Source organism: Cydia pomonella, chromosome 21 (assembly GCF_033807575.1).
Source record: "Cydia pomonella isolate Wapato2018A chromosome 21, ilCydPomo1, whole genome shotgun sequence".
NCBI classification, from domain to species: Eukaryota; Metazoa; Arthropoda; class Insecta; order Lepidoptera; family Tortricidae; genus Cydia; species Cydia pomonella.
Window position 1 is genome coordinate 11,590,556 of NC_084723.1, and position 24,161 is coordinate 11,614,716.

Genomic DNA, 24,161 nt, shown 5'->3' on the forward strand with positions numbered 1-24,161 from the left:
GCACTTACGCGCGACGGTAATCACTAATCGCTTGCCTTTAGGTGATATTTAAGTCTGCCCGTTTGCCTCCTTATACCATAAAAAATACAATAAGGTTTTAAGGAACCATCCTCAAGGTCATCAAAATATGGCCACGCCGCCGCCGCTGGCCTCTATTCGCCGGCGCGCCGCCGCCACGATTTTAGGGGTCGGCGCCCATCTCTACTACAATAATATATATAGGCAATAAGGTCACTTTGGCACATTGTCTGTATCGATATTTTTAGACGTGACTGTACAGTCGCTATCAGATATATCGGAGCTGCCGAGATGCTCAAAAATATCTGAACACGCACTCTAACGCCTTGACAATAGAGGCGTGTACAGATATTTGTGAGCAGCTTGGCCGCTCAGATATATCTAATGGCGACTGTACAAGGGATTTTCCGAAATGAGGGATTATTCAGTTCCAAATGTTAATACTTATGACTTTTCTCTCAAAGAAACAATTATTAGTGTACAAGAATATTTTTTATTATATTATACAAACATGGGGTTATTGTGAAAACGTCGATTTTTTTTTGCTGGCACCTCACTTGACTGTATATGGCAAGTGATCATGCCAACGCAAAAATAAAAGTACTGTGTGTGGCCAAGTAAAGTGCCAATACCATACATGCCTTAAAGAGAATTCGAACTAAATACTGCCTCAAAGAATCTATCGTCTACTCATATTAGCTGAACCAGGATTTTTTGGACAACGACACGGGGTTGGCTCCTGTTGCGAGTTGGTACTCGGGTTTAGTACGTCTGTCATCTTACACATCAACTGATTAAGCTGGTCACTCAACAGCCCGACAGTCTCGCACATGTTTTCCACGAGACTTATAGAAGGCATGACTGGGGTAGATGAAGGTGACATGCGCCGAGCTGGAGATGGCGAGTTCGATAGGTGGGGCGGCGTTATTGGCGTTGGCGAACGTGGCAAAGGCGAACATGGCTTCGAACATGGCTTCGGCAGTGGAAATGTCCTCGCCGGCGAACATGACTTCGGCGGACCTGATTGGGGTAGTGGACAAGGTGTGGGCGCTGGAATACATGGCGCCGGCGGCGGCGGCGGCGGTGGACACGTTGGCTGTTGGTGTGGAATAGGATGCGCACGCCGTTCAGGGCAGCATTCTTCTTGCGTATTTTCACTGCAAGATTTGCCGCTACACGGAACTCCCGGCCACTCCTTACATGACATTGTACATGGCGAGGGTTGCTGGACCATTTTATTCAAAGGGCAATCCGGGTCCTGCTTACATGCAGGTGGCATGTTTATGGGACAGGTTTTGTTGATGCATGTGAAGCTCGAGTCCTTCATGACTATTTCTTTCGGTCCTTGTGTAGAGCAGTCTGGGCATGGACATCGAACTTTAATAATTTTGGCTTTGATATCTTTAATTTTTCCAGGGGTGTAGCTGCAGCAAGTGAAGTGTATCCAAGATTTGCAAGATCCTTGGCACTGCAGGCCCGTTTTGGCCGTCACGGTACGCCTGCAGACCATGCATGGGTTTTTGGGTCTTTTGCAACAATCAGACATCATGAAAGTAGTATTTAGTTTACCTTTAGATTAGTAAAGGTGTTTTGGTTTGCGGCAGTTCCCTACATGGTTTAATGTTTGGGTTTATAAACACAAATTTTGATTTATTTGAACATCTTTTATGACATGAATGACAGTTTATTGTCTCAATATTTAAACTTCTAATCTAACGTCTATTGTCTCTGCTTGGCTTGCATCATTATATCATAATAATATGTCCCTCTCGCTCTTAAAGAAGTAATACGTAGTGATTATATGCTCTTTGTAATCGACGGCCTCAAAGAGTAAAGTAAGGGCCAACACACATACCCACAATACGACGTCGTATCGTGGGTATGTGTGTTGACCCCGCGATACAACGCCGTAACTTTGCACGACGCCGCAACGTAGAGTTGTGCCCGCTCGGTCTTTAAAAAGAGCGCTCCGATCTCGGTCAATCGGTCAAACGAACTAGTTCGCTCTTTTAGGTCCTTTAGTTCCTTTAGTTCAGGAGCAAATCTCGAGATCTGAATGAGTATGACTAGGTTATATCTTGCTCTCGCTCGCAAATAAACAGAGCGAGAGCGTAAGAGAGCGAATTTCTTGACCTTGACTCATTCCGATCATTCGCTCCCGACCGATTTGTTACTTGGTACTGAGGGCGAACCACGTTCGACGTGTTGCCTCTCTGTCGCACTTGTAAATTCGTACGTAAGTGTGACAGGGAGGCCACCCGTCGAACGTGGTTCGCGGTAGGCCCGCTGACATACCGACTACTGAACTAAAGGACCGAGACCGATTAAGAGCGCTTAAGATGAACTAGTTCCTTTCGGTCTGTGGTGGGATTTCATTCCTTTTAGTTCTTCGGTCCTGACCGACTCAAGCCTACCGCAACGTGAGACGACGTCGTATCGTAGGTATGTGTGTTGGCTCTAAGACCTCTATCGAACCGTGACTTTGGTTCGGGGCCTGTTCGATCGAGTGAAAGGTGGTAGCCGTACGTCCTTCAAGCACACATCACACAGCCACAGTCTAAGAAATAATACTTTTCACAATGTGCTGACGTTTATCTGACAAGATCGCCGATAAATTATACTTACTTTACTCTTTTGTATCTCTTTTGCATGACCGTTTCATTTTGGTATGAGCAGTTTTATTCGCAAAAATACAAACCGGTGTTGTCAATGTCACCTCGTCCGTTTAGTGGAAGCTAATATCCACTTACATGTACTCGTTGGTAAAAATATCAGAACAAAATAGGTTTTATTTCTTGAGTAGTAATGTTAAGATTGACTTGGTGCAAGTCATAAGTATCATGGAAAAGAAGTTAACTCGTTGCAATTGAATAGTCATGTCAATGTCAATACACATCATAGACATACATTAATCTTGTTTACGTGTATTTCGTCAAAAAAATCAGATTTAGTCTTAAATAAATTTATTTTTACATAATATGGACGACGAGGACGATTATTGGAATACCAGTGAAACTAAGGCTAAAGCTTTTAGCTTTGACGATGACGTCGTGAGTGCAAATACCAACTTGTCATGTCTAGGAATACACAAACAATAACTTTTATTTATTAAAGATATTACATATTTACTTCATATTAAATTATGAAGCTGGCTATACACACTAGGGTATGCCTGCGGAGTTTTGCCTGTACAATTCAACTTTAGCCTTTCTAAAGGTTTTATCTTCATACAAGTAGTCTTTTAATACCACTATAATTGTGTGGGGAAATTCTATGCGAGAGGCTTTTAATATTAATTAATAAAGGCCTATTTAGATGGCTCAAGAACTAGCATGCGATTTTCTTTACATTGCGGTATTCGGTCGATCAAATGAATTCATTCTACTCTGCAGTTAGCAATGTAGGTTATAGGTACTCGCAGGCTTGGTTTACGCAACACGACATTTGAATGACGTGGGCGGCTCTCTCTTCTATCTAGGGTTGCCATCCATCTGGGTTTCCCTGGATTTGTCCTAGATTAGAGGGCATCCGGGGAGTGGCTTCATTTATAGTCCAGGTATAAAAATGTAGGCCGCCCGCGACACATGCACAACCTGTTTCAAAAAACCCGTTCACATGTATGGGTTCTGGACTCTAAAATCCGGGGTTTTCATGCGTCATGTCCTGGTTTCCAAATTCTAGAGATGGCAACCCTACTTCTATATATCTCTATCTAGGGGGCTATCTGTAGCACATAGGGTAACAGGTGCTTTAGGTTAGTAGTAATTGCAATGTATCGGTTATTGCATTCATATTCATGAACAGTCTAAATGGGGCTTAAAATAAATTAAGCTTGTTGTTTATTGGAACTTTTATCCATACTAAGCTACCAATTTTAACCACTAGTGACCCACTATATAAGAAAAAAAACTAACATTGTGACTCAAAATCATCAACAATAACATAACCTTAGTAGCAAAAAAGAAACTATATAGTAACTAACTGTAACTGGGAAAAACCAAACCAAGTTGGTGGTAACTAGTGGATTTTTGTTCCAGTAGTTACCACTGGTAAAAAGTGGAAAAAAAATTCCCAGTCTCACTGGTAACTAGTGGGAATACCCCTTTTATTTGTCCATGTCCACCATGACAACCAAAGTCCAAGCAGGCAGGATTCACTTTGTGGTTATTTTATTATTTGCAGCTCTCACCTCAAGAAATCTTGGCTATTGGTCAGAACAAGTCACCAGGGCAAACTGAAGACAGCCTGTTCTCGGGCGCCATCATCAGTAATGTGAAGACGGCTACCCTCCCTCTGTCCAGTCTGGTGTCTAATAAAGTGCTGGAGTTGAGTAAGTTAATTTTAAATATAGTAACATTATTGTTAGGGTTGTTTGGAAGTAGCCAAGCACTGGACAGAAAAAAATATAAAGATAGCAGGGCCCAAGTGGATTTAAAGGGCTCAAGACTATCTGAGCCCGTTTTGATGTTTTTTTTATTTAATGCATGTTAGTTATGTGATGTTTTGAAAAGATGTGTCCCACTTAGTTTCTTGCCGGTCCCATATTGGGATACCTTCCTACTATTTAGGAGGGATTTAAATCTTCTCGGGTCAGAGGGTTAGAGCCGGCATAGCCTTATTTGACGTTCATAAGCGCATTTTATCATTTATCCAGTTCTCCTCGCGCAATCGGGAAAGGACCCCAAAGCGGCGCAGCCCCAGGAGCAAACCGTGTCCACCACCATCAGAAGACTGGTTCTAGGTCGGCCCTGCTCGCTGCACAGCCACAGGAGTTTGCGGAGCAAGACGGAGCTGCTAGATGCTGCCGGGGCCGTGGGAGACGGCAATGCCATTTTAACTGTAAGACCACCCATATGTAAAAGCTGCCTGACAAGTACTTAATTTTTTTATTGACCTTCAAAAGAAGGTTCTAAATTTTTTTTTTTTTATTATTGGGAAACAAACAGCGAAAACTAATACATATGTTTAAACAAATATAGAATACACACAAGCCATAACCGTTTCCACTTATAGAATAATAACATTCTTTGCTGCTCAAACCAGACTTATACAATTTGGTTTAACTTCTATGAAATTGTAAAGTAGGTTTAGGTAAGATTATTAAACTTTAACAACAGAAGTGAAAGACGCAATATCTTGCTTATACTTAATTTACATGCAGCTCATTATCTTAGAGAATACAAATCATTAGATTTAATATTTACTACTTTTTTATTATTACTGTTATTTATTTATTTATGTTCTTAATTGCAGAAACAAACTTAGGTAAGGTAGAATTAAATATATCAATATCAGAGTACTCAGAATAATTCTCTAATAATATCAGAAGAAATAATATCAGAATTCCTCAATTCGTCGATATTGAAGGCAGGATCAATTTGGAAAATTATTTTTTGTTGGTCCCATTATCCCATTGTTATCATTACAGGATATTATTTAAACAATGGAGGGAGCTCATCTAATATCAGTGGTTTGGGTATTTTTTTATTGTAATTTGTGCATTTCCTCTTGGAAGTCCATATTTGATGAAGTGAAGTGGACCATAAACCTAATCGTATTTGGGCTCAGAGGGCCTACCGCGAACCACGTTCGACGTGTTGCCTCCCTGTCACACTAACGTACGAATTTACAAGTGCGATAGAGAGGCAACACGTCGAACGTGGTTCGCGGTAGGCCCTCAGTCCACTGTGACCTTATATTATATACCAATAAAAATTTCATTAGCGCAATGTAGAAATTGCCGCCCCCGGTACAGCGCCATCTCGCGTGATATTTGGTTAACATCTTTGTATGATAGTATGCGGAGTACGGACGCGAACAGACGGTCTGCCGAACTTAATTTTCAAAATTGTTTGTTACAGGTAGTATTATTCCTGATTCAAACCCTAAACAAGAAACTAGTGTACGAGCTGCTGTCCTCACGGCCTCTCGCCCTCAACCACTATATTAGCTTCCTTCAGAACGAGGGCAAAATATCGGAACTGACGGATCTGCTTACGTAAGTACTATTAAATTCCTAATTATAAGAAATTCTGCAAGTATTTCAGGTAGCCCAAAAGTACCGTAAATGTTATTATTGCGTAAGAATAACCTTCTCACGCAATGGCTCATGGGAGCCTGGGGTGCGTTTGGCAAGTAATCCCTAGAATTGGCGTAGGCTCTAGTTTTTACGAAAGGACTGCCAATTCACCTTTCAACCCAGAGGGTAAACTAGGCCTTATTGGGATTAGTCCGGTTTCATCACGATGTTTTCCTTCACCGAAAAGAGACTGCTAACTATCAAATGATATTTCGTACTAAGTTCCTAAAAACTCATTGGTACGAGCCAGGGTTAGAACCCGCGACCTCCGGATTGAAAGTCGCACGCTCTTACCGCTAGGCCACCAGCGCTTTTGAGTAATACGAAATGCGTAAGAATAACGTCGATATCGATTTAATAATAACATTAAAATTTCGAACATCTTTAATATGACCTAATTTCTAGTAAATTTTATTTTATTTATTTTTATTTTATTCAAAGCCACAATGCCGGTCGTAAAATGCGGTTTCTGAGACACGTAGAGGCCATAGAGAGCTTATAATACGTGCTTATAAAGCAGTGTTTCTATAACTGCATGCGTGATGTTTTTATGAAACTCTTTCAGCACATCCGCATATTGTTAAGCTATGAAGTAATACTGTATTTTTTTTTTATTCATCCCAAATTAATTACTGATTCTATGCTGATTAAATGGGTAAGGGCCAGGCCATTCTCGCGTCGTCGCAACGCATTTAATATGGCATTTCATAAAAATATATGTAAAACGACGCAACGCAGCGTCGACGCTTGCAGGACGCCTGCGACGAAAAAACGTGACGCAACGCACCAGTGTGGCTGGCTAAAGCTGCGGCTCAAAACTTCCATTGTCTTTTGATTTTGACTATTTTTTATTTATTTTAGAATGCTGGGCAGATCTCCAGATGCAGCTGTAAGTATTACATTTTCTATTTTACTTTTAATTACTAACTTGAATCCCTATAACCAACTTATTATTTTAATAACAAAACGTCCATGAGACAGAAATATTGAACCTACACGCGTGCTCCAGTATAAGCTTCTCATAATGTATCGAAAAATTTCGAGCAATCTTCGACTTAATATAGTTTCAGTACCTATTTTAATATTATCCAACGTATTACTAGTTGCTCCTGTGCACTCTGGACTGCACCAACCACGACATAACAAAAACTATGTTTTCTTTGTCACCAACCCCGCATTGCTACACCATTTTGAAAAAAAAAAAAAAACATAGGTAAACTGAATCCCCAAAAAAATCACAGAGTTATTATCTTGCTAATTTTCATGAGAACCAAATGCGACCTGTTTATAGATGAAAACAGCCGGACAGACAAAAAAAGCATTTTTGCCCAAGCTGAAACGGAGATGCTTCGCTCGTGCTTCGCGCTCGCTCGCTCAAAAAAGATATTTTGTTTTTAGATGCACCAATTTCAACAACACATGCGAACAGGCGGCTCTGTGGACGGCTTACTGCGGAAGGTAACCAACCTGGTTGCCAATCATTTTAACCAACCAGGAATTGACGCGCACCAAGTGAAGATGTTAGCTGATTTTGTCAAATTACTGGGTAAATAATGACGTCTTTAAAATTATATTAATGAGGGAGATAACCAACCTGGTTGTCAACCACTTTAACCAACCAGGAATTGACGCGCACCAAGTGAAGATGTTAGCTGATTTTGTCAAATTACTGGGTAAATAATGACGTCTTTAAAAATATATTAATGAGGGAGATAACCAACCTGGTTGTCAACCACTTTAACCAACCAGGAATCAACGCGCACCAGGCGAAAATGTTAGCTGGTTTCGTAAAATTACTAGGTAAAACGTAAACGTACGTAAACGTAAGGTAGAATGCATGCTGTGATTGCCTTTAAGTGGGGGATCAATTATAAATGTGCTCTTTTAGTATGTAAATTATAGTATGTGAATTGTATCTTCTGTTGGTGATCCTAAAAAAAAATGTAATTTAAGAAAGATCTGTAAAAAATATTGAACTTTTCGTGGGTGGCTTACTGTGAAAGCCTGAAAAGTAGCCAATTCATAATAATTACTCACCGCTTTTACTAACCAGGAATAGACACTTAGTGGAGGTATGATCCTATCTCAAATTTAAAACAAATGACATTGTCAATTACTTCATTCTAATTTAGGTAAAATTTTCGTATTTTCTCGGAGCGGTTTAAAAAGAATCGATAGAAGGCAGTTTTACCCTATCTCACATATATAATCTTTGAATATTTGTCTTTTTACAGAGTGGCAAAAATTCAGTCAGAAGTCAGTTCTCGAAAACAAGTCAGCTTTGTACTGTCTGGCATACTGTTGTGCCAATCATTGGCACGAGGGCGCGGGTAATATGATGTCACCTCTTACTCTGTGCCAGAGACAGCAGGTTAGTGCGATTCATTTTGCCAATCGATGACAAGTCTTCAGTTTTCGCTAGGTGCACCTGCATGACGGATGCTGCCCTAATTTTGTACATTAAATCTTATGGAGTAAAATTAGTTCAAACGGCTGCCGCTAGCATTAATGTGCGACAGGATGTCGCCGACATCCCATAAGATTACGTGTGTTTGTGACAATCAGCGCCACTTCTCCCTCCACCGACTTCGCACCTTGCCAATACTGGGCGGCTACCGGGAAAATCGTAATTCGTCAATTGCGGGCATTTTTCTCTGTCATTCTAATTACGTCTTAGTGAGAGTAAAAGAGAAAGATCCCCGCAATTTGCGAATTTCGGTTTTTGCGGTAGGCCCCCTGTTCTAGCAGCCGTTGGCACGATAATACTTGTCAACTATGTTTGCCATACGAAAAAATAATTAAATAATTACCAGCTTATACAAGGTGGCCAAAAATATGTGCATTCCCGTTGCCAGGGAGGTTTTGGGATTAGACTGAGCAGCTTTTACTATGGGACCAACCCCGATATCGCGAAAAAAATTTTTACTCTCCCATAGATAATGGACCAGCTGAAATACTCGTATATGAAATAGGCATTGGTCCCATAGTAAAAGTTGCTCAGTATAAGCCCAAAACCTCCCTGGCAACGGGAATGCACATATTTTTTGGCCACCTTGTATATTTGGTGTTGTAGTTTGATATTTTAAGATCAGTGGTGAAGAGGTTTTAAGGGTATCACATTTTTACTTTTCAGATAAGTCCACTTCAGTACGACTGGGTTGTATTGAATGTTCACGCCAAGTCGGGAAAATGGGATATCGTCGAGTCGTTATTCACCAAAAAGGTTAGATAAAACTTACAAGTCCTATATACAAATGTTACTATTAAGATGCAAAACGATAGAAAAATATTTCTTGTAATATATTGAGCATCAACGTGTGTTTAAAATTTGTATTTTGGTTTAATTTAAGCGAAGTTATTTATAAAATAAATAATTCAATATGACTGGCTTCAGCAGAGGCAATGTTTTTAACTAGATATTTTAGGCTATTTTCCTTAGATCGATGTTATACTGTCCCTTCGGTCGTGTTTTAATATATCGCAATTCGTTTCTAATTTCCTATTTTTCGCACTTGTATCGTAATAGTACATTACGATACAAGTGCGAAAAATAGGAAATTCGAAACGAGTGGCGATAAATTAAAACACGACCGAAGGGAGTGTTTTAAATCGACACGAGTTGCGAATTACCTATTCGCACATGTATCGTACAACGTTTTACAGTACATATGGCCCTTTAAATGTTCGACACAGTAACGTAATATGCAAATTTTCGCACTAGTGCTATAAAGTAGCACCATATGTACTGTAATGTACTATTATAACTGACTTCGCGACGAAAAGGAGAGTAACGTGTTTGTATTTTTAATATTATGTAATCGTAACGCGCAATCGTAACTGTTCCATATATATAGGATTCATAAAAAAATATGTTTTTTTATTTTTCTGTGTTTTAGGACTGGCTCGGCCGAACAACCGTCTCCTCCCACATACCAATAGAAACCCTTCTTTCAAGACTGAGCGACATGCAAGCCAGCAAGCAGTTGCTTGCCACATGCGTCAATAAGGTTGCCGCGTCGCAAGATAGACTACGATTAGCACAGGCGTTTAAAGTAAGGTTATAAGTAGTCTTAGGATCTTATACCTTTAAATGAACAATTTTTGTATACATATTTTGGGGATTTCGGAAACCGCTCTAACAATTTCGATGAATATTTTTATTATATGGGTGTTTTCGGGGGCGAAAAATGGATCTAGCAAGATATTATCTCTCGGTAAACACGCATTTTTGAGTTTTTATATGTTTTCCGACTTTTCCTAGGATGTCCGGTCTCCCAGATATTAGGATATAAGAAACCAATAAGGAATAAAGTAGAAATAATATCTTCGCCTGATGCGCGTCTATCCCTGGTTGGTTAAACTGATTGACGGTCAGCTTGGTTACCTTACCTTCCGCAGTAAACCGTCCACAGAGTCGCTGTGCGTTTTATACCATTTATGACGTATTAAAAAAACTACTAACTAGATCTCGTTCAAACCAATCTTCGGTGGAAGTTTGCATGGTAATGTACAGTCAAGTGCAAAAATATGTATCGAAAGAATCGTCTCATAAATATGGTACTACGCTCTTATTTACACTGGAATAAGATGCTATGGGACATATTTTTGAGTAAGATGTGTACACCCATATTTTTACACTTGACTGTACATCATATATATTTTTTAGTTTTATCATTCTCTTATTTTAGAAGTTACGGGGCGGGGGGGACACATTTTACCACTTTGGAAGTGTCTCTCGCGCAAACTAGCTAACTAACTTGCCCTGTTAGCATGTATGTAAAGTTAGTTAGTGTGGGTCAAATTTTGGACGCTAAATTTGACCCACTTCCCGATTTCCGATTGAGCTGAAAATTTGCATATATATGTAAGTCGGATAACAATGGAATACAATGGTACCATCGAGCTGATCTGATGATGGAGACAGGAGGTGGCCATAAGAACTCTGTGATAAAACAACGCAACCTAATTGTGTTTGGGGTTTTTAGAATTCTCGCGATTATTAGTTGCCCGTGGTAAGAAAAGTACAGTGAGCAACATAAGCTTGTTCCAAAAATGAAATTTTTGCCTAAAAATTGTTTATTCTGCGATCAAATGACCCGTGTGACTGATTTATTTGTATTTTTTCAGATACATTCCGTGGTAATAGAAACATATGCGAAGCAGAAAGACAGACTGGCGCTCCAGAACTACAAGATGACTTTAAACCCACAGTCAGAGGAATTTATACTAGTCGAGAATACGCTTAGAGACAACGTGAGTACCTATGGTAGTCTACCATCGCGCACACTGTTAACTGTCCATCGGTGGACCTTATTACAAAAGGCATAAGGTCCACCGATGGATCCGTAACCGTGGAGTCGTAAAGATACAATAGTAAGTACATTGTGCAACGAGGGGGGGTAAGTGAAATTTTGGATACGAGGGTGGTAGTTCGCGACAGCCGCAAGCTGGAGGGAATTAAAGACCCGAGTTTGTAATACTCTTACCCCCGAAGTTACACACAATGTTTTTCATCACACTTGCGCAGAAAAAACTAAATTTTAAGCGAAATAATTCTTAAATACGGTGACGTATCAAACATTCGTCCGCCATTTTGTAATTTCTAGACAGGTTAGGCATCGAAGCCACAGACCTATTCGGCATTCAGCCACGATTGAAAATTATGTAAAAATATTTTAAACGGCTGTTAAATTAATAAAATTAAATAATTTTAAACAGAATAATTTAATAATTTTTTCAGTAATTTTAAAAGTAAAACTCTTTTATGCTCCCCTGCTCCCCAGGGAGATAAAGCTTTTTTTTTCACAGACCATAACTCCCGCGGGAACAAAATAGGCGTTTGTCCTTCAGTACACCTGCATGAAATAAGGTATTTTTCGAGCAAGTGTGATGAAAATATATCATAACTCACCTTTGACCCTAGAAATAAGGATGTGTCCCGAACAGGGATGTCACGAACGTCGCATTCTTGACATTCGCGAATATGAATCTGAATGTCCAGGATGCGAATGTCCGAATACGAATACGAATGTTAAGGAATATGTAGTTGTTATTATCATTTCTAATTAAAAAACAATCTCTTAGTATATAAAATACTACCTTAGAACGGGATGTTATAGTGTTGAAATGCGGCAGTTTGCGAGTCGACGAGACAGAAAATCGAAATTCGCAAAATGGGATCTTTCTCTTTTACTCTCACTAAGACGTAATTAGACTGACAGAGAAAAATTCCCGCAATTGACGAACTTCGATTTTCGGTTATAGCCCAGGACACTACCGTTACTTAACAATAGACAAAGGATTAGCCGTTGCCAGCAACAAATCGAACGACCATACTTGAAAATTATAAAAGTATTGTAATACGAGTATGGGATGTATACACATACAACTGTGTTGTCAGTAGGTATAACTCTAAAAATAATTAAATTTTTTTTTCAGTCCATCAAATGGAAAAACTGAACAAATGACAGAAAATTCACTAAACAAGATACAGGATACGGAAAATCTCATTAAACACTACGGCTCTCTTATAAATTTTATACTACTTCGTTGAATTTTATTTTCATCACACTGGATTAATTAGGACATTATTACACAAATTGACTAAGTCCCACAGTAAGCTCAATATGGCTTGTGTCGAGGGTACTTAAACAACGTTATATATAATATATAAATACTTAAATACATAGAAAACACCCATGACTCAGGAACAAATATCCATGCTCATCACACGAATAAATACCCTTACCAGGATTTGAACCCGGGACCATCGGCTTCATAGGCAGGGTCATTACCCACGAGGCCAGACCGGTCGTCATTAATTCAATTGCCGTTTAAAATATTTTTACGCAATTTTCAATCGTGGCTGAATGCGATGGATCTGTGCCTTCGATGCCTGTCAAAAATGACAATATGGCGGACGAATGTTGAAATGTACGTATTTAAGAATTATTTCGCTTAAAATTGTTTTTTACTCACAAGTGTGATGAAAAACATTGTGTGTGCCACGGGCGGTACAAAAATTACGAACTCGTGTTAAGCTCTGGCATTCGGCTTCGGGCTTAATTAACACTTGTTCGTAAATTCTTGTTTACCGCACTTAATACACAATGTACTATTTCATGTTATCTAAGTGTACCTACTCAAAATATATTTATACATATATCTAAGTACTTGAAATAAATGGATATTTTATTTCTACTAGGAATTTGTTTTTTTTTAAGAAACGGTATGGGATTATTATGTTAGTCTGTTTGTGTCGTCAGAACTACTTAGCCGATTTTGATGAATCGATTTGTTTACAGACCTGGGTATACCCTATAGGCTACATATTTAACCTACTTCCAAAAAGAGGAATTATTACAAGGAGTTAAATAAATAAAAAAATAGTCCCGTTTATTTTTGTAAAATGTTTTTGGCTAAACTAGATATTTCTAAAACGTGAAATTTTAGAATCCAATTATACTCGTACTTGGTAATTCGGTATTTAATGGAAATATACTTTCAGAATGTTTTGTAGATAGTTGTGTTGGACTTGAATATTCCGTAATTAATAAAGGAATTCCGGTTCAAACGATGGCTCATACCAATGAGTTTTTCGGAACTGATGTACGAAATATCATTTGATTAATAACCAGTCGCTTTTCGGTGAAGGAAAACATCGTGAGGAAACCGGACTAATCCCAATAAGGCCTAGTTTACATTAGGGTACGATAAAATCTACTCAGTATTTTAGTTACAATATCTGTGTTTACATAACGATAATAAAAGATAAAGAACTATCAGATAAGTAGTACTGACTAGCAAAACACTTAACTAAAAGTGGATCTTATGTCTTTGCTATAAGGTTTACAATGTGTCAGTTAATACTAGACGATTATACAGTTAAATGATAATAGCTAAACACCTGTAGTATGAGTCAGTCGAGGACATAAATTTAATCTGTTCGCTCGTGCGAAGCGAAAGAAGAAAATAGCGACACAAATCACTGAAGGACTTTTAAATAGCTATAAAGCTTGATAAAACAGCTAAAGGCATTGAAAATTACAAAAAAGTATCTAATCGGAAGAATATTGATCGAATCGAAAGAAGCCATTTTGAAATTCGAACAAATTTTCACTAAAAAATCGAGAAAAGCGCTACAAACTTAACTTTGCCGTTGGAAAAACGAGTTTCACTAATTCTGAACTTTAACACCCGGAGTTAGAGTCGAAGATGTGCGTGTGCTGTACGTGCGACTGCGGTTCGTGTGGGAAGATCCTGCGTTGCCTGTTGTGTATTACATGTTTCGTGTATTTGTTGAAAATGTGTGGTGTAGATGTGGGTGATGACTGCTGCCAACATGGGGACGATTAGTTAACTAAAATTATTATATTACAGGAAAAAAAAGAAGTTTTCCGATATTTGCACTATGTGGCAACCGGTAGGTATATTTCGTCGACACAGGCATTATATTATTATAAGTTTTAAATTTATTGAAGCGGTGTGCGTTGTCAGTTATTTATTTCATAATATAAATAAAAAAATGATTGCATATTAAATTATTTTCATTTGGTACTTTTACTATTTTTTAGGGTTCCGTAGTCAACTAGGTACGTCACTTAAAGTTACGCCACGTCCGTCTGTCCGTCCATCCGCGGCTTTGCTCCGTGATCGTTAGTGCTAGAAAGCTGCAATTTGGCATGGATGCATAAATCATGCATGGCGACAAAACGGTTAAAAAAAACATATTTTTAGGGTACCTCCCATACAAAGGTAATTTGCGTTTCTGGCAGCATGCTTCGTATTCCAAAATCTTTTACTTTAAATTTGTTTGTTATAAAAGAATACTTTCGTATGCAGATGATACAATACACCAAAAGTATTTACAACCCTGCGACGGCAGCAAGGTCGTTTTATCCCCTGTCACCATGCCTGTCACGTTCTAACAAGTATGTAAGTGCGAAAGTGACATGCATAGTGACAGGCAATAAAAATGCAACCACGCTGCCACCGCTAGATTGCTTTTCCCAATAGAGATACATCTCGAAAATTTAATTTTTTTTCAAAAGTAGGTGCCTATCTGTCGCAGTCTAATTTGTTCTAGAGATATCTCTTTTTACAAGCCTTTATTTAACTTGTATGTTAGCGTGTATGTCTGTTTGTCACTGATTTCTGATTGAGCTGAAAATTTACATATGTATGTCGGGTGACATTGCAATATTATGGTACCATCGAACTGATCTGACGATGGAGACAGGAGGTGGCCAGAGGAACTCTGCGATGAAACAACGCAACCTGTGTTTGGGGTTTTTAGAATTGTCTCGATAAGTATTATTAGTTGCCTGTGTTAAGAAAAGTACAGTCAGCGATAAAAGCTTGTACCAAGAATGAAATATTTACCAAAAACTTATTTTTAAGCTATTAGAGAATGGGTAGGTATGAGTAGATATTTACTTTCGGCGCGTAGTCTGATCCGCTATACTTTTGACGCTGACTGTACTTCCATAAAGTCAAAATATATTACCAAAACTTTATTTGCCTTCTAGACAGTGGCGGGGCAAGACCAAAATTGTATGTGGGCAAGGTACATTTAGCGAGGCCCTCGGACCGCGAGGCCGTAGGCCCACGCCTAACGCCGCCCCTGCTTCTAGATAGCTTATGTAGGTTGCTGCAATGAGAATTGAATCACTACGTTAGCTGTAGCTACACAAAACGAATTTAATCCTAACATCTACAAATATAAAGCTGATTTTAGCATGAGAATCGTTCTTATCATTTGCTACGATTATTAACATCACGGTAAGGTAAACTTAAGTTTTTTTAAACAAGTTAAAGTCAACTCTAAGATAAAGCATTTAAAGCTTATTTTAGACGTCTGTATGTTTTATGCCTGATTTGTTAGACAATGAGTGAAAACAATGCTGTATTGTTTAAGCCATTACTGCTTTTAGCGTGTCATTAAAAATAATTAAATAATTAGTTTTGGGTACCTATCCTATAAGGGGTCATCCATAAATTACGTCACTCGAATTTCATGATTTTTTTTACCCCTCCCCCCTCCTTGTCACATCTGGTCACATGTGGCAAACCCCTCTCCCCTGGTGTGACGTCACATATTTGGCAATTTTTTTTTTTCAACTAAATCAGCAATTTGTATTAGTTATTGCTATTTTAATAAAACAATTTTCACAAAAGCAAAATAAGAAATTTTATTACTATTAATACAAAACCGATTAGGTGTAAAAAATGCACGAATAAAAACGATTATCATTGCTTAACTAAAATTAGTTCTTTAACTGTACAGTGAATAAAAAAAAAACAATTTTCGATTACAGATGAAGTTAAAGTGACATCACAGTCTGTATTTTCTGTTCAACTTAGAAAGTTTAGGTTTTCATGTAGATGTTTAGGTATGTAAATAGAAATAAGTTTAGATGGGGTAAGAAAAACACTTGTACGGAACCCTCATACTGTCGCTCTTGTCCCACATGACTTTAAATACCTGTATACATCTTTTAATATGGTTTCTCTTGAAAATGGTATCAAATCTACACTTACAGCACTTGTCTAAGAGTAACAAAACTTAAATTATTCGACACTTTATTACCCAAACATTTCAAAACTTCTTCGATTCGTTCTCTTCTTTACTTATCTTACTTTTTGATTATTTCGATCTGGTGGAACTCTGCGACGTCCGTGGTTCGCGTCGCTCGCTCGACTCCGCCGTACGACAACAACAAGCGCCACAGACTTCATCACAGCCACACATATGGGCACATATGCCGCAACATGCAACGACAGAACCGAGGCACGACCCACAACATAATGCGCAGCGTTCTTTAACGTCCCGCCATGTCATGGCAACGATTTCATTTCAACATCTAATTTGACCGTAACAACAACTTTCTCTTGAACAACAACTAATAGATTCGGGTTCCAAACGTTTGCTTATTTGTTTCTTCCGATTTTGGTGGCCGTTTCATATTTATTTAGTTAGAATTCCTTTAGAACGTTTATTCTTGAATTTAATTTCTTATGGGTACCTAATATTTGTGTTTTGACAATTGTTGTCTCTTTGATTTGACGTTTCTTTTTTTTCATCTGCGTTTTGCTTCTTCTGTCGAACTGAACGATCGTGTCCTAGCTAACTAGGAAGTGACACAAAAACACATTTAATTGGTTATTAAAAAAGTTTGAAACGTCAAAATCCATCTACTTTCCAAAACAAATCATGGCAAAATTTCCGTCAACCTAAAATAATAAACAACAAAATTTAAACCGGACGAAACATGTGTCAGTGCCTCTCCAATTTTTGCAGAGCTATCTTTGGGTGCTTGAGAACAGTGTGGGTCAAGATCTGTTGTTGCAAGCTTTGCAGAAAAGGCGCTGATGAGGCCGCAGCTCGGAGGTCGGGCAGTCGTACGTCGGGCACGCCAGCTGGAGGACCACGATAAACCATGAATGCAAAGCAAGCATTATAGAACATGAACATGCAAAACAAGTAAGAACATGACTACTGAGAAATGAGAAACATTTCGCGAGTTTCGTGACGGCAGTGAAATAGAATTTTAAAGAAGATTCGTATGATTCAACAAATCTAATACGAATTTGTTATATCGGTCGTTTCTAAAGGCAGCCGGAACGAAATGAGCGTATACATAGTCATTTTCAAGTCGGTTGTGTGAAATAACGTGGCTGTAACCAAGCATTACCTATTAAACTGGTGGAAAATATACCTTTCAAGCAAGAATAACGTCAAGCACAGAAGCATGTAATAAAATTCGCGAATATTGCCACTCATTTGAACTCAAATCATGATGAGAATAAACAAAGTATATAGTTCCTTGTGGGGACAGTGAAAATGAAAAATGAAAAAGTGAAATTTAATGAAAACTTCGTGTGCTGTTTGAGTGCCTGAAATTGGTAGCGGAGATTTAGCATGCATTTAACCATTTGAACGCCATGACTATTAAATATAACGCGCCATTCTAAACCTTACTGGAATGCATGAATATCTATAGTTGACATTTTTGGCAGTCAAAGGTCAAGTGGAATGCGTTGGATGAGTTGCGACAATCAAGCACAATCTAAACCTACATGAGTATGCACTCACGTGGCACTCACGGTGCACTCATGCAAATAGATCCAGTGCTTGAATCTAGGGAAGAATATCTTTGCGATCCTAACGTAATAACGGTGCTTTTTCTATGAAATTCCATTTCGGGAGAAAACGGTTTCCACTAACTAAATATTAACAAATCACTTTGATTTTGATGTCGATCACTTCAGCATAATATGTTCTAGGTTTAGCTTTTTATTGTATTGCAAATATTCTTAATAACATACTGAAAAATCATGGAGAATGGAAAATATTTACAAGTGGAAAAACATTTTCTCTTTGTGTATGGACGAGTAAGTAAGTGGTATACATCTTTTAATGCGAATTAAATAGATTTACGAGTATGAAGGAAAAACACTATAAATATATTTATTTATAATTTAGTATAAAAATGAGGAAAAATATTGTACTAATAATAAAGGCTTCATCACAGAGTATTTTTATTGTTGATAAAATACATTAACCGCTGCGTGTTGTGCCATGTTTAGTTTAGTTTAGTTTAGTTTATTTATCTCTCAATACAATGTTCATAGTTAATGTAAAAGGATACATAAGCAATTACTTATCGTATAGTGATCGTCGGGTACAATGTGAAATTTTATTATTCAATTAAAAATGTAATATTATTACAATACAATTTAATATTATAGAGGTAATAAATCTATCATAAAATATTTGATCATCATGAAACGGCAATTTACGTATTTTTCATATATTTTCTCCCATACATTTTTCTCGCACATTTGCGCATTTTCTTGAGATACGGAGAAAGAATATTCTTAAGAGTTATCTCTTTAAGCACGGCAATTAAGACTGTGCACATCATCATCATCATTCTTTAGCGTCTGGCTCCTGTTGGTGAAGTAACCGCCATTCCGTTGTTCTCTTTGCCACTGTTTTGAGCTCACGTTAGTACGATTTTCTTTTTGGCTTAGTCCATAAAACTTAGAGGATTTAACAACCGGAGACCCCTTTAAGACTTTAAGCCTTACTCCTCTGTCGAAATCCTCGGCCAATGGTCGGTATGTTTACCTCATAAGGCTATTTGTACGTTACCTACGTAGAGTAAGACCGAGACGTGCGTTTCTGGCTTGGAGGATTTATGATGGAAGAAAATCGGCAGACTCTACTGTACAGAAAATTAGAGACAAGGCGTCGCCAGTTGCAAAGAGCATATAATCACTACGTTATAGCCAGGTGTCAAATCCTACAAGCCAAAAACGCACGTCTCTAGTCTTCCCCTGTCTCTCTTTTTTCTATTCTTCCTACAATGTAATTTTATGTAAGACTGTAGATACCCGGCAACCCCAAAATTTGACAGGAACAACACCATTGACGTTTTCAATATTTTCCAATAGATCTGTCAAACGTACCATGCATATTTTATAGTAAGTACTTAAATAATGTTGTGTACAGGTTTTCTGTACACAACATTACCAAAAACATCGCACAAGGCTTAACAAAAAACATCACTGAATTTGTTCTTGACCTGATATTGGCTGTAACTCAAGAAACATACTGCCATAATAATGTGCCTACAACTTTTTCGCATGACTATCCCTTACTTGCTGTGTCTTCCCTGTTTTATTTACCTATGTAACCGTTGTGGAGTCCCTTGCTACCACTGTCAAGACTTCTGGGATATTGATAGTATGAGTGATATAAGAGATCTGTAATTCTTCTTCTTCCTAGCGTTTACAATGGCTTTTTGCCGCGGGCATGGAAGCCTGGGGAACATTATGAACAACAGCATGTGATTATACTACTTCTGGCGCAGCGACCCAAAGTGTGTCTTGGCCTCCAACACGACTGCTCGCCACTGATCCACGTCCACTCCACCCATCGATACTTAGGCCGACGGGCTGGGCGTGCTGTCGGTTTTCCCTCAAAAGCTTTTTTCACCGCCTGATCGCCTTCCATTCGTTCTAGATGGCCGAGCCACGGAAGCCCTTACACCTATCTTGATCTATGATTATACTGTTGCGAAAAAACAGTAAATAGTCAAATGGATACAATATATGCAAGTTATGCAAATTTCAGTGAGTAACAACGCAAAGATGGGAGTATTGTTCGACTACGTAGTATGAACTTAAATGAAAAGGAAAAGATGTGACGATGGGCGAAATGAGGTGTGTTTTCGAAGATGTGACGTTCTACTCGTAATAATTATGTCTGATAGAAATTAAAAAAAAACTATTACCTACAGGCTTATGTGGTTTAGTAACAGTATATTTAGAAGGAATAGAAACAATAAAAGACTTAATAAACGAATATTAGTTAGCACCTAAATCATTTTCTTTAACAGCTGCTTAAGAATAAAATTAATACGTTTATTACCTAGTTTGATTGGCGTAAAAATAGCCCAATGCAAAAAATCTATTTTTTTAATACTAAATGAATGAAGAACACTTTCTTTCATTCCTTGGTTTTAGAGCCCTCTTAGCCTAGGATGGTCTCTATGAGATTTGGCTCTGAATAGAAATGGAATCGATTTGCACAAAAATGACGAATTTGTCGCTGACTGGACATTTTTTCCAAAATCTGTAAATACCAATATTTTTTATTTCAGAAATCCACCCTATACAATGTCATTACGTGTTTATCGACCGAGCGAAATAACGTCTTAGAGTCAACTACGAGTGCACTTCTCATCTTCTCATGTTTCTCATGTGTTTAACAGAATAAGACAAAAAAATAATAATTGTGACTTGTAACGCGTTTATAAATAACGCTAGTAGACTTTACACATTTGACATATTCAATAGATCTAAACTTAAGCTTATCTTAAGCTACCTCATATACTTACTTCACTCTTTGGCTTAAGCTAATAATTGTAATATTTTAGTCGCCCTAATCTGGCCAAATTTTCTAGCGTATGAATAGAAAATTTCACTGATACTCTATGGTAACTGTCACCATTGTTGACGTTTTCAATGTTTTCATACAGATCTTTCAAAAGACAATCATGGTGTGAATATGGTGTGATAATCTGATAATACAGAAAAACAACGAATGGTAATATTGTGAACAAAACACAGCATTACCATCAATACGTACAACATAAGAACTGTTGTTGAAACGCACAGAAATGGTTGTTGAAATGAAACTTTTGTAGAAACATTGATTGCAAATTGTCGCTCAACACGAACCGGATGTGACTAAATATGTACATATATTTTTGTTATTGAACCGAAAAAGCATACCTAGGTACCACATCAACACACCATCACTCATCATCAGGCGATCCGTCTGCTCGTTTGTCTGGTATATCATTAAAAAAAATCAGAACTCTTGTTGAACTGAAAATGTTGTTAAAATAAAACTTTTGTACAAACATTGCAAATTGTTATTCAACTGAAACAGACCGGGTGTAACTCCTACCTTTTTGTTATTAAACTGATACGTTTGTTGTTGAACTGAAACTAACCTACTGCAACTGAGTACCTAATTATCTGATGGTGAACTAAATTGAACCGACTGTAACTAACTAATGAAATAGTGTTGTATGTCGCAGATAATGCCAGTGTGCGGGATTATTTGGTGTCTCCTTCCATATGTATTGGGCTGCCCCTTTTGGATATGGCTTTGTAACACGTTTAATGTAGACTGCCGGGACTGCCAAGATTTTTGGGACGTCGAGAGTTGCACAGATTGGTGTACTTACCGACAAAAAATATGGTGAAATAAAATTACTGTTATTCAACTAAACGTGTAATTTTTTTCGGACACTTTTATTGCTGATTGTATTTATTCTCATTTGCATATCTATCAAGTACCTAGAGCCCTTACTAATTAATCTAAACTTTGCTACCTTCCAAAACATACAGGTAAATATCAGTCATCGGAATTAAGGAAGTACTTTAAATTGCAGCTGAATCATATACCAGGAACTGGTTCATATTTAAGTTATAAGTTTTCACCCAAACAAAATATTTAGGCAGGGAATGCTAAATAAGAGCTTGTAATTGCATAAAACATGCCGTTTGCAGTAGCTAATTGCATTCTTAGCAGCACTAGGCCCCCTGTAGTAAGTACTAGCCGCCCCTTTCTCAGCACCCATCCAAACTGCCACCCCTAATATCTGGTCGCTCTATGACTGTATGTATGTGTCAGGTCTGGCCATGGTCTGGCCTTAGGACAAATCTGCAATTGGCCAATCATGCATGTGCTAATCCCGCTAGGTACCTATATCCCAATCGTTTAAATGGTTCGTCGTGCCTATAAACTGTTTATTACCTATAACAAGGTGAAACAAACATTTGCAAACATTACACAGTAATAATAATAATATATATTAATTTATGCATTACCCGTGTATGATGTAAGTTGTACAAATATCTTAAAATATTAGTAGATTTGCTAGCATCATGATATAAAAAAAAAACTTTACGATTATCACTGTCAGTACGTTGACAATTACTTAAATGTCATAATATGCTGTCAAGAAAATTATGAATATTATAAAACTGAATACAACATTTTCATAAACACAGCATCTGCTATAACTGTTGAAAGATTGCAGTGAAATTGTTGTTCAACTGTAATGAACCGCATATGAAACTGTCGTCAACAAAATGTGTTGTATTCTTTGTAAGATTTGTCCTTATTTGTTGTGTATTCCTTGTTGCATATGGCTTTGTGAGAAGTGTGGAAATGAGTGCACTTGCTGCCGAAATTGTTGGGAAGAACCTGATTCAGATTGAACTGTTGTTCAAAAGCAGATGATATACAGTCGTGAACAACAATTATGCACGCATGTCTTTTTATTTGTCCAACAAGCATTTTGACTTGTACTATATTATTTTAATTTAGAAACGACGCAAAGATGGACATAGACTGTGCATCGACTGTTAATGATTTAGATGAAGAAGATTTAGTTAACGATTTGACAAAAATGGAGGTTGAAGATATTTTAGATGGTGCAGTGTAAGCAGTCGATTGACAAGAATAACTCTTTTTCTGTACTATAATGGTTCACTCAGAAACGACGCAAAGATGGATATAGACTCTGCATCGACTGTTAATGATTTAGATGAAGAAGATTTGGTGAACGAATTGACAAAAATGGAGTTTGAAGATATTTCAGATGGTGCAGTGTAAGCAGTCGATTGACAAGAATATCTCTTTTTCTGTACTATAATGGTAATGGTAATATTAAGTGATAAAATACGCGAAGACGGGCGTAGACTATGGCGACTTAGATGAAGTTGGCAAAGCTGGACTTTGAAAACATGACGTTTATAAAAATATAACTGGATTCTTTCCTATGTACTGATATGTATAATTATTACACTAGTGCGTACGCGAGACGCATCCTATAATAGGTCAATCAAATTAAATCCATATAAAGCGTTCGGAAGAATTAATTTCCAGTAAGAATTTAGTACCTTCAATTGGTCCTAAATGCACCTATTTCGATTTTGCGCAATCCCAGGAGGTATGCATACATTTTGGAATCCGTGGGAGATTTTTTTTCCTTGGATTGCCAAACAACTCGATGTAGGAGGAACCCACTATTATTTATAATGGCACTACCAGCACCGTTTGGTGGATCAGATACTGGAAAAAAGGCGAAAGGCGAAGGTCAGATGAAAAGGAGTTTTTCTTATTATAATAGATATAAGTTTGCAATTAAAAGAGAAATTTCCTTACTTTTGATTTCGGCTGTACCACTGAACTGAATTTGAAATTTTAGGAACTCATTCGACCTAGTATTTAACCCCCTTTAATATTGAACAGACTGACAATTTTGAACTACGAACAAAAATATATGCACACCTGAAATTGCGCAAACTCGGATTAGGTACACGTATGTAGGACCAATTATTGAAGGTGTAAAAACGATTTCCAGCTTGCAGGAAATTAATTCTCGAAAAAAACTGATTGCATGGGCGTATAATAACTAATAACAGATGTTTGTATCGCTTTACAACGATTTTTGTACAGATACTCGCAATTGGGACA

At 37.8% G+C, this 24,161-nt stretch overlaps 2 protein-coding genes and 1 long non-coding RNA gene across 3 annotated transcripts; 2 read left to right on the forward strand and 1 right to left on the reverse strand.

The window, feature by feature from the left end:
• Positions 1-488: 488 nt before the first annotated feature.
• Positions 489-1,796, reverse strand: LOC133529854 (uncharacterized). Its single transcript, XM_061867660.1, has one exon. It carries the CDS (start codon positions 1,565-1,567, stop codon positions 698-700), a length of 870 nt encoding a protein of 289 aa, XP_061723644.1. The 5' UTR covers positions 1,568-1,796; the 3' UTR covers positions 489-697.
• A 1,133-nt stretch (positions 1,797-2,929) lies between these two features.
• On the forward strand, positions 2,930-13,300 carry LOC133529666 (vacuolar protein sorting-associated protein 16B). The gene is made up of 11 exons (XM_061867434.1): positions 2,930-3,068; positions 4,201-4,348; positions 4,673-4,857; positions 5,880-6,016; positions 6,959-6,986; positions 7,496-7,643; positions 8,332-8,468; positions 9,231-9,320; positions 9,994-10,149; positions 11,225-11,350; positions 12,536-13,300. The coding sequence occupies exons 1-11, from the start codon at positions 2,997-2,999 to the stop codon at positions 12,554-12,556; spliced, it is 1,248 nt and encodes a 415-aa protein (XP_061723418.1). The 5' UTR covers positions 2,930-2,996; the 3' UTR covers positions 12,557-13,300.
• A 6,187-nt stretch (positions 13,301-19,487) lies between these two features.
• LOC133529810 (uncharacterized) lies at positions 19,488-21,905 on the forward strand. The gene is made up of 2 exons (XR_009801222.1): positions 19,488-20,326; positions 20,767-21,905. It is a non-coding gene; the product is annotated as an uncharacterized LOC133529810 (long non-coding RNA).
• The last annotated feature ends 2,256 nt before the right edge of the window (positions 21,906-24,161 follow it).

Bases quoted from the DNA above. Each gene is read 5' to 3' on its own strand.
- LOC133529854 (XM_061867660.1), bottom strand. From the start codon at position 1,567: ATGATGTCTGATTGTTGCAAAAGACCCAAAAACCCATGCATGGTCTGC.
- LOC133529666 (XM_061867434.1), top strand. From the start codon at position 2,997: ATGGACGACGAGGACGATTATTGGAATACCAGTGAAACTAAGGCTAAA. The intron at 4,858-5,879 runs GTAAGACCACCC...TGTTTGTTACAG, and splicing joins ACGGCAATGCCATTTTAACT to GTAGTATTATTCCTGATTCA. The intron at 7,644-8,331 runs GTAAATAATGAC...GTCTTTTTACAG, and splicing joins TGATTTTGTCAAATTACTGG to AGTGGCAAAAATTCAGTCAG.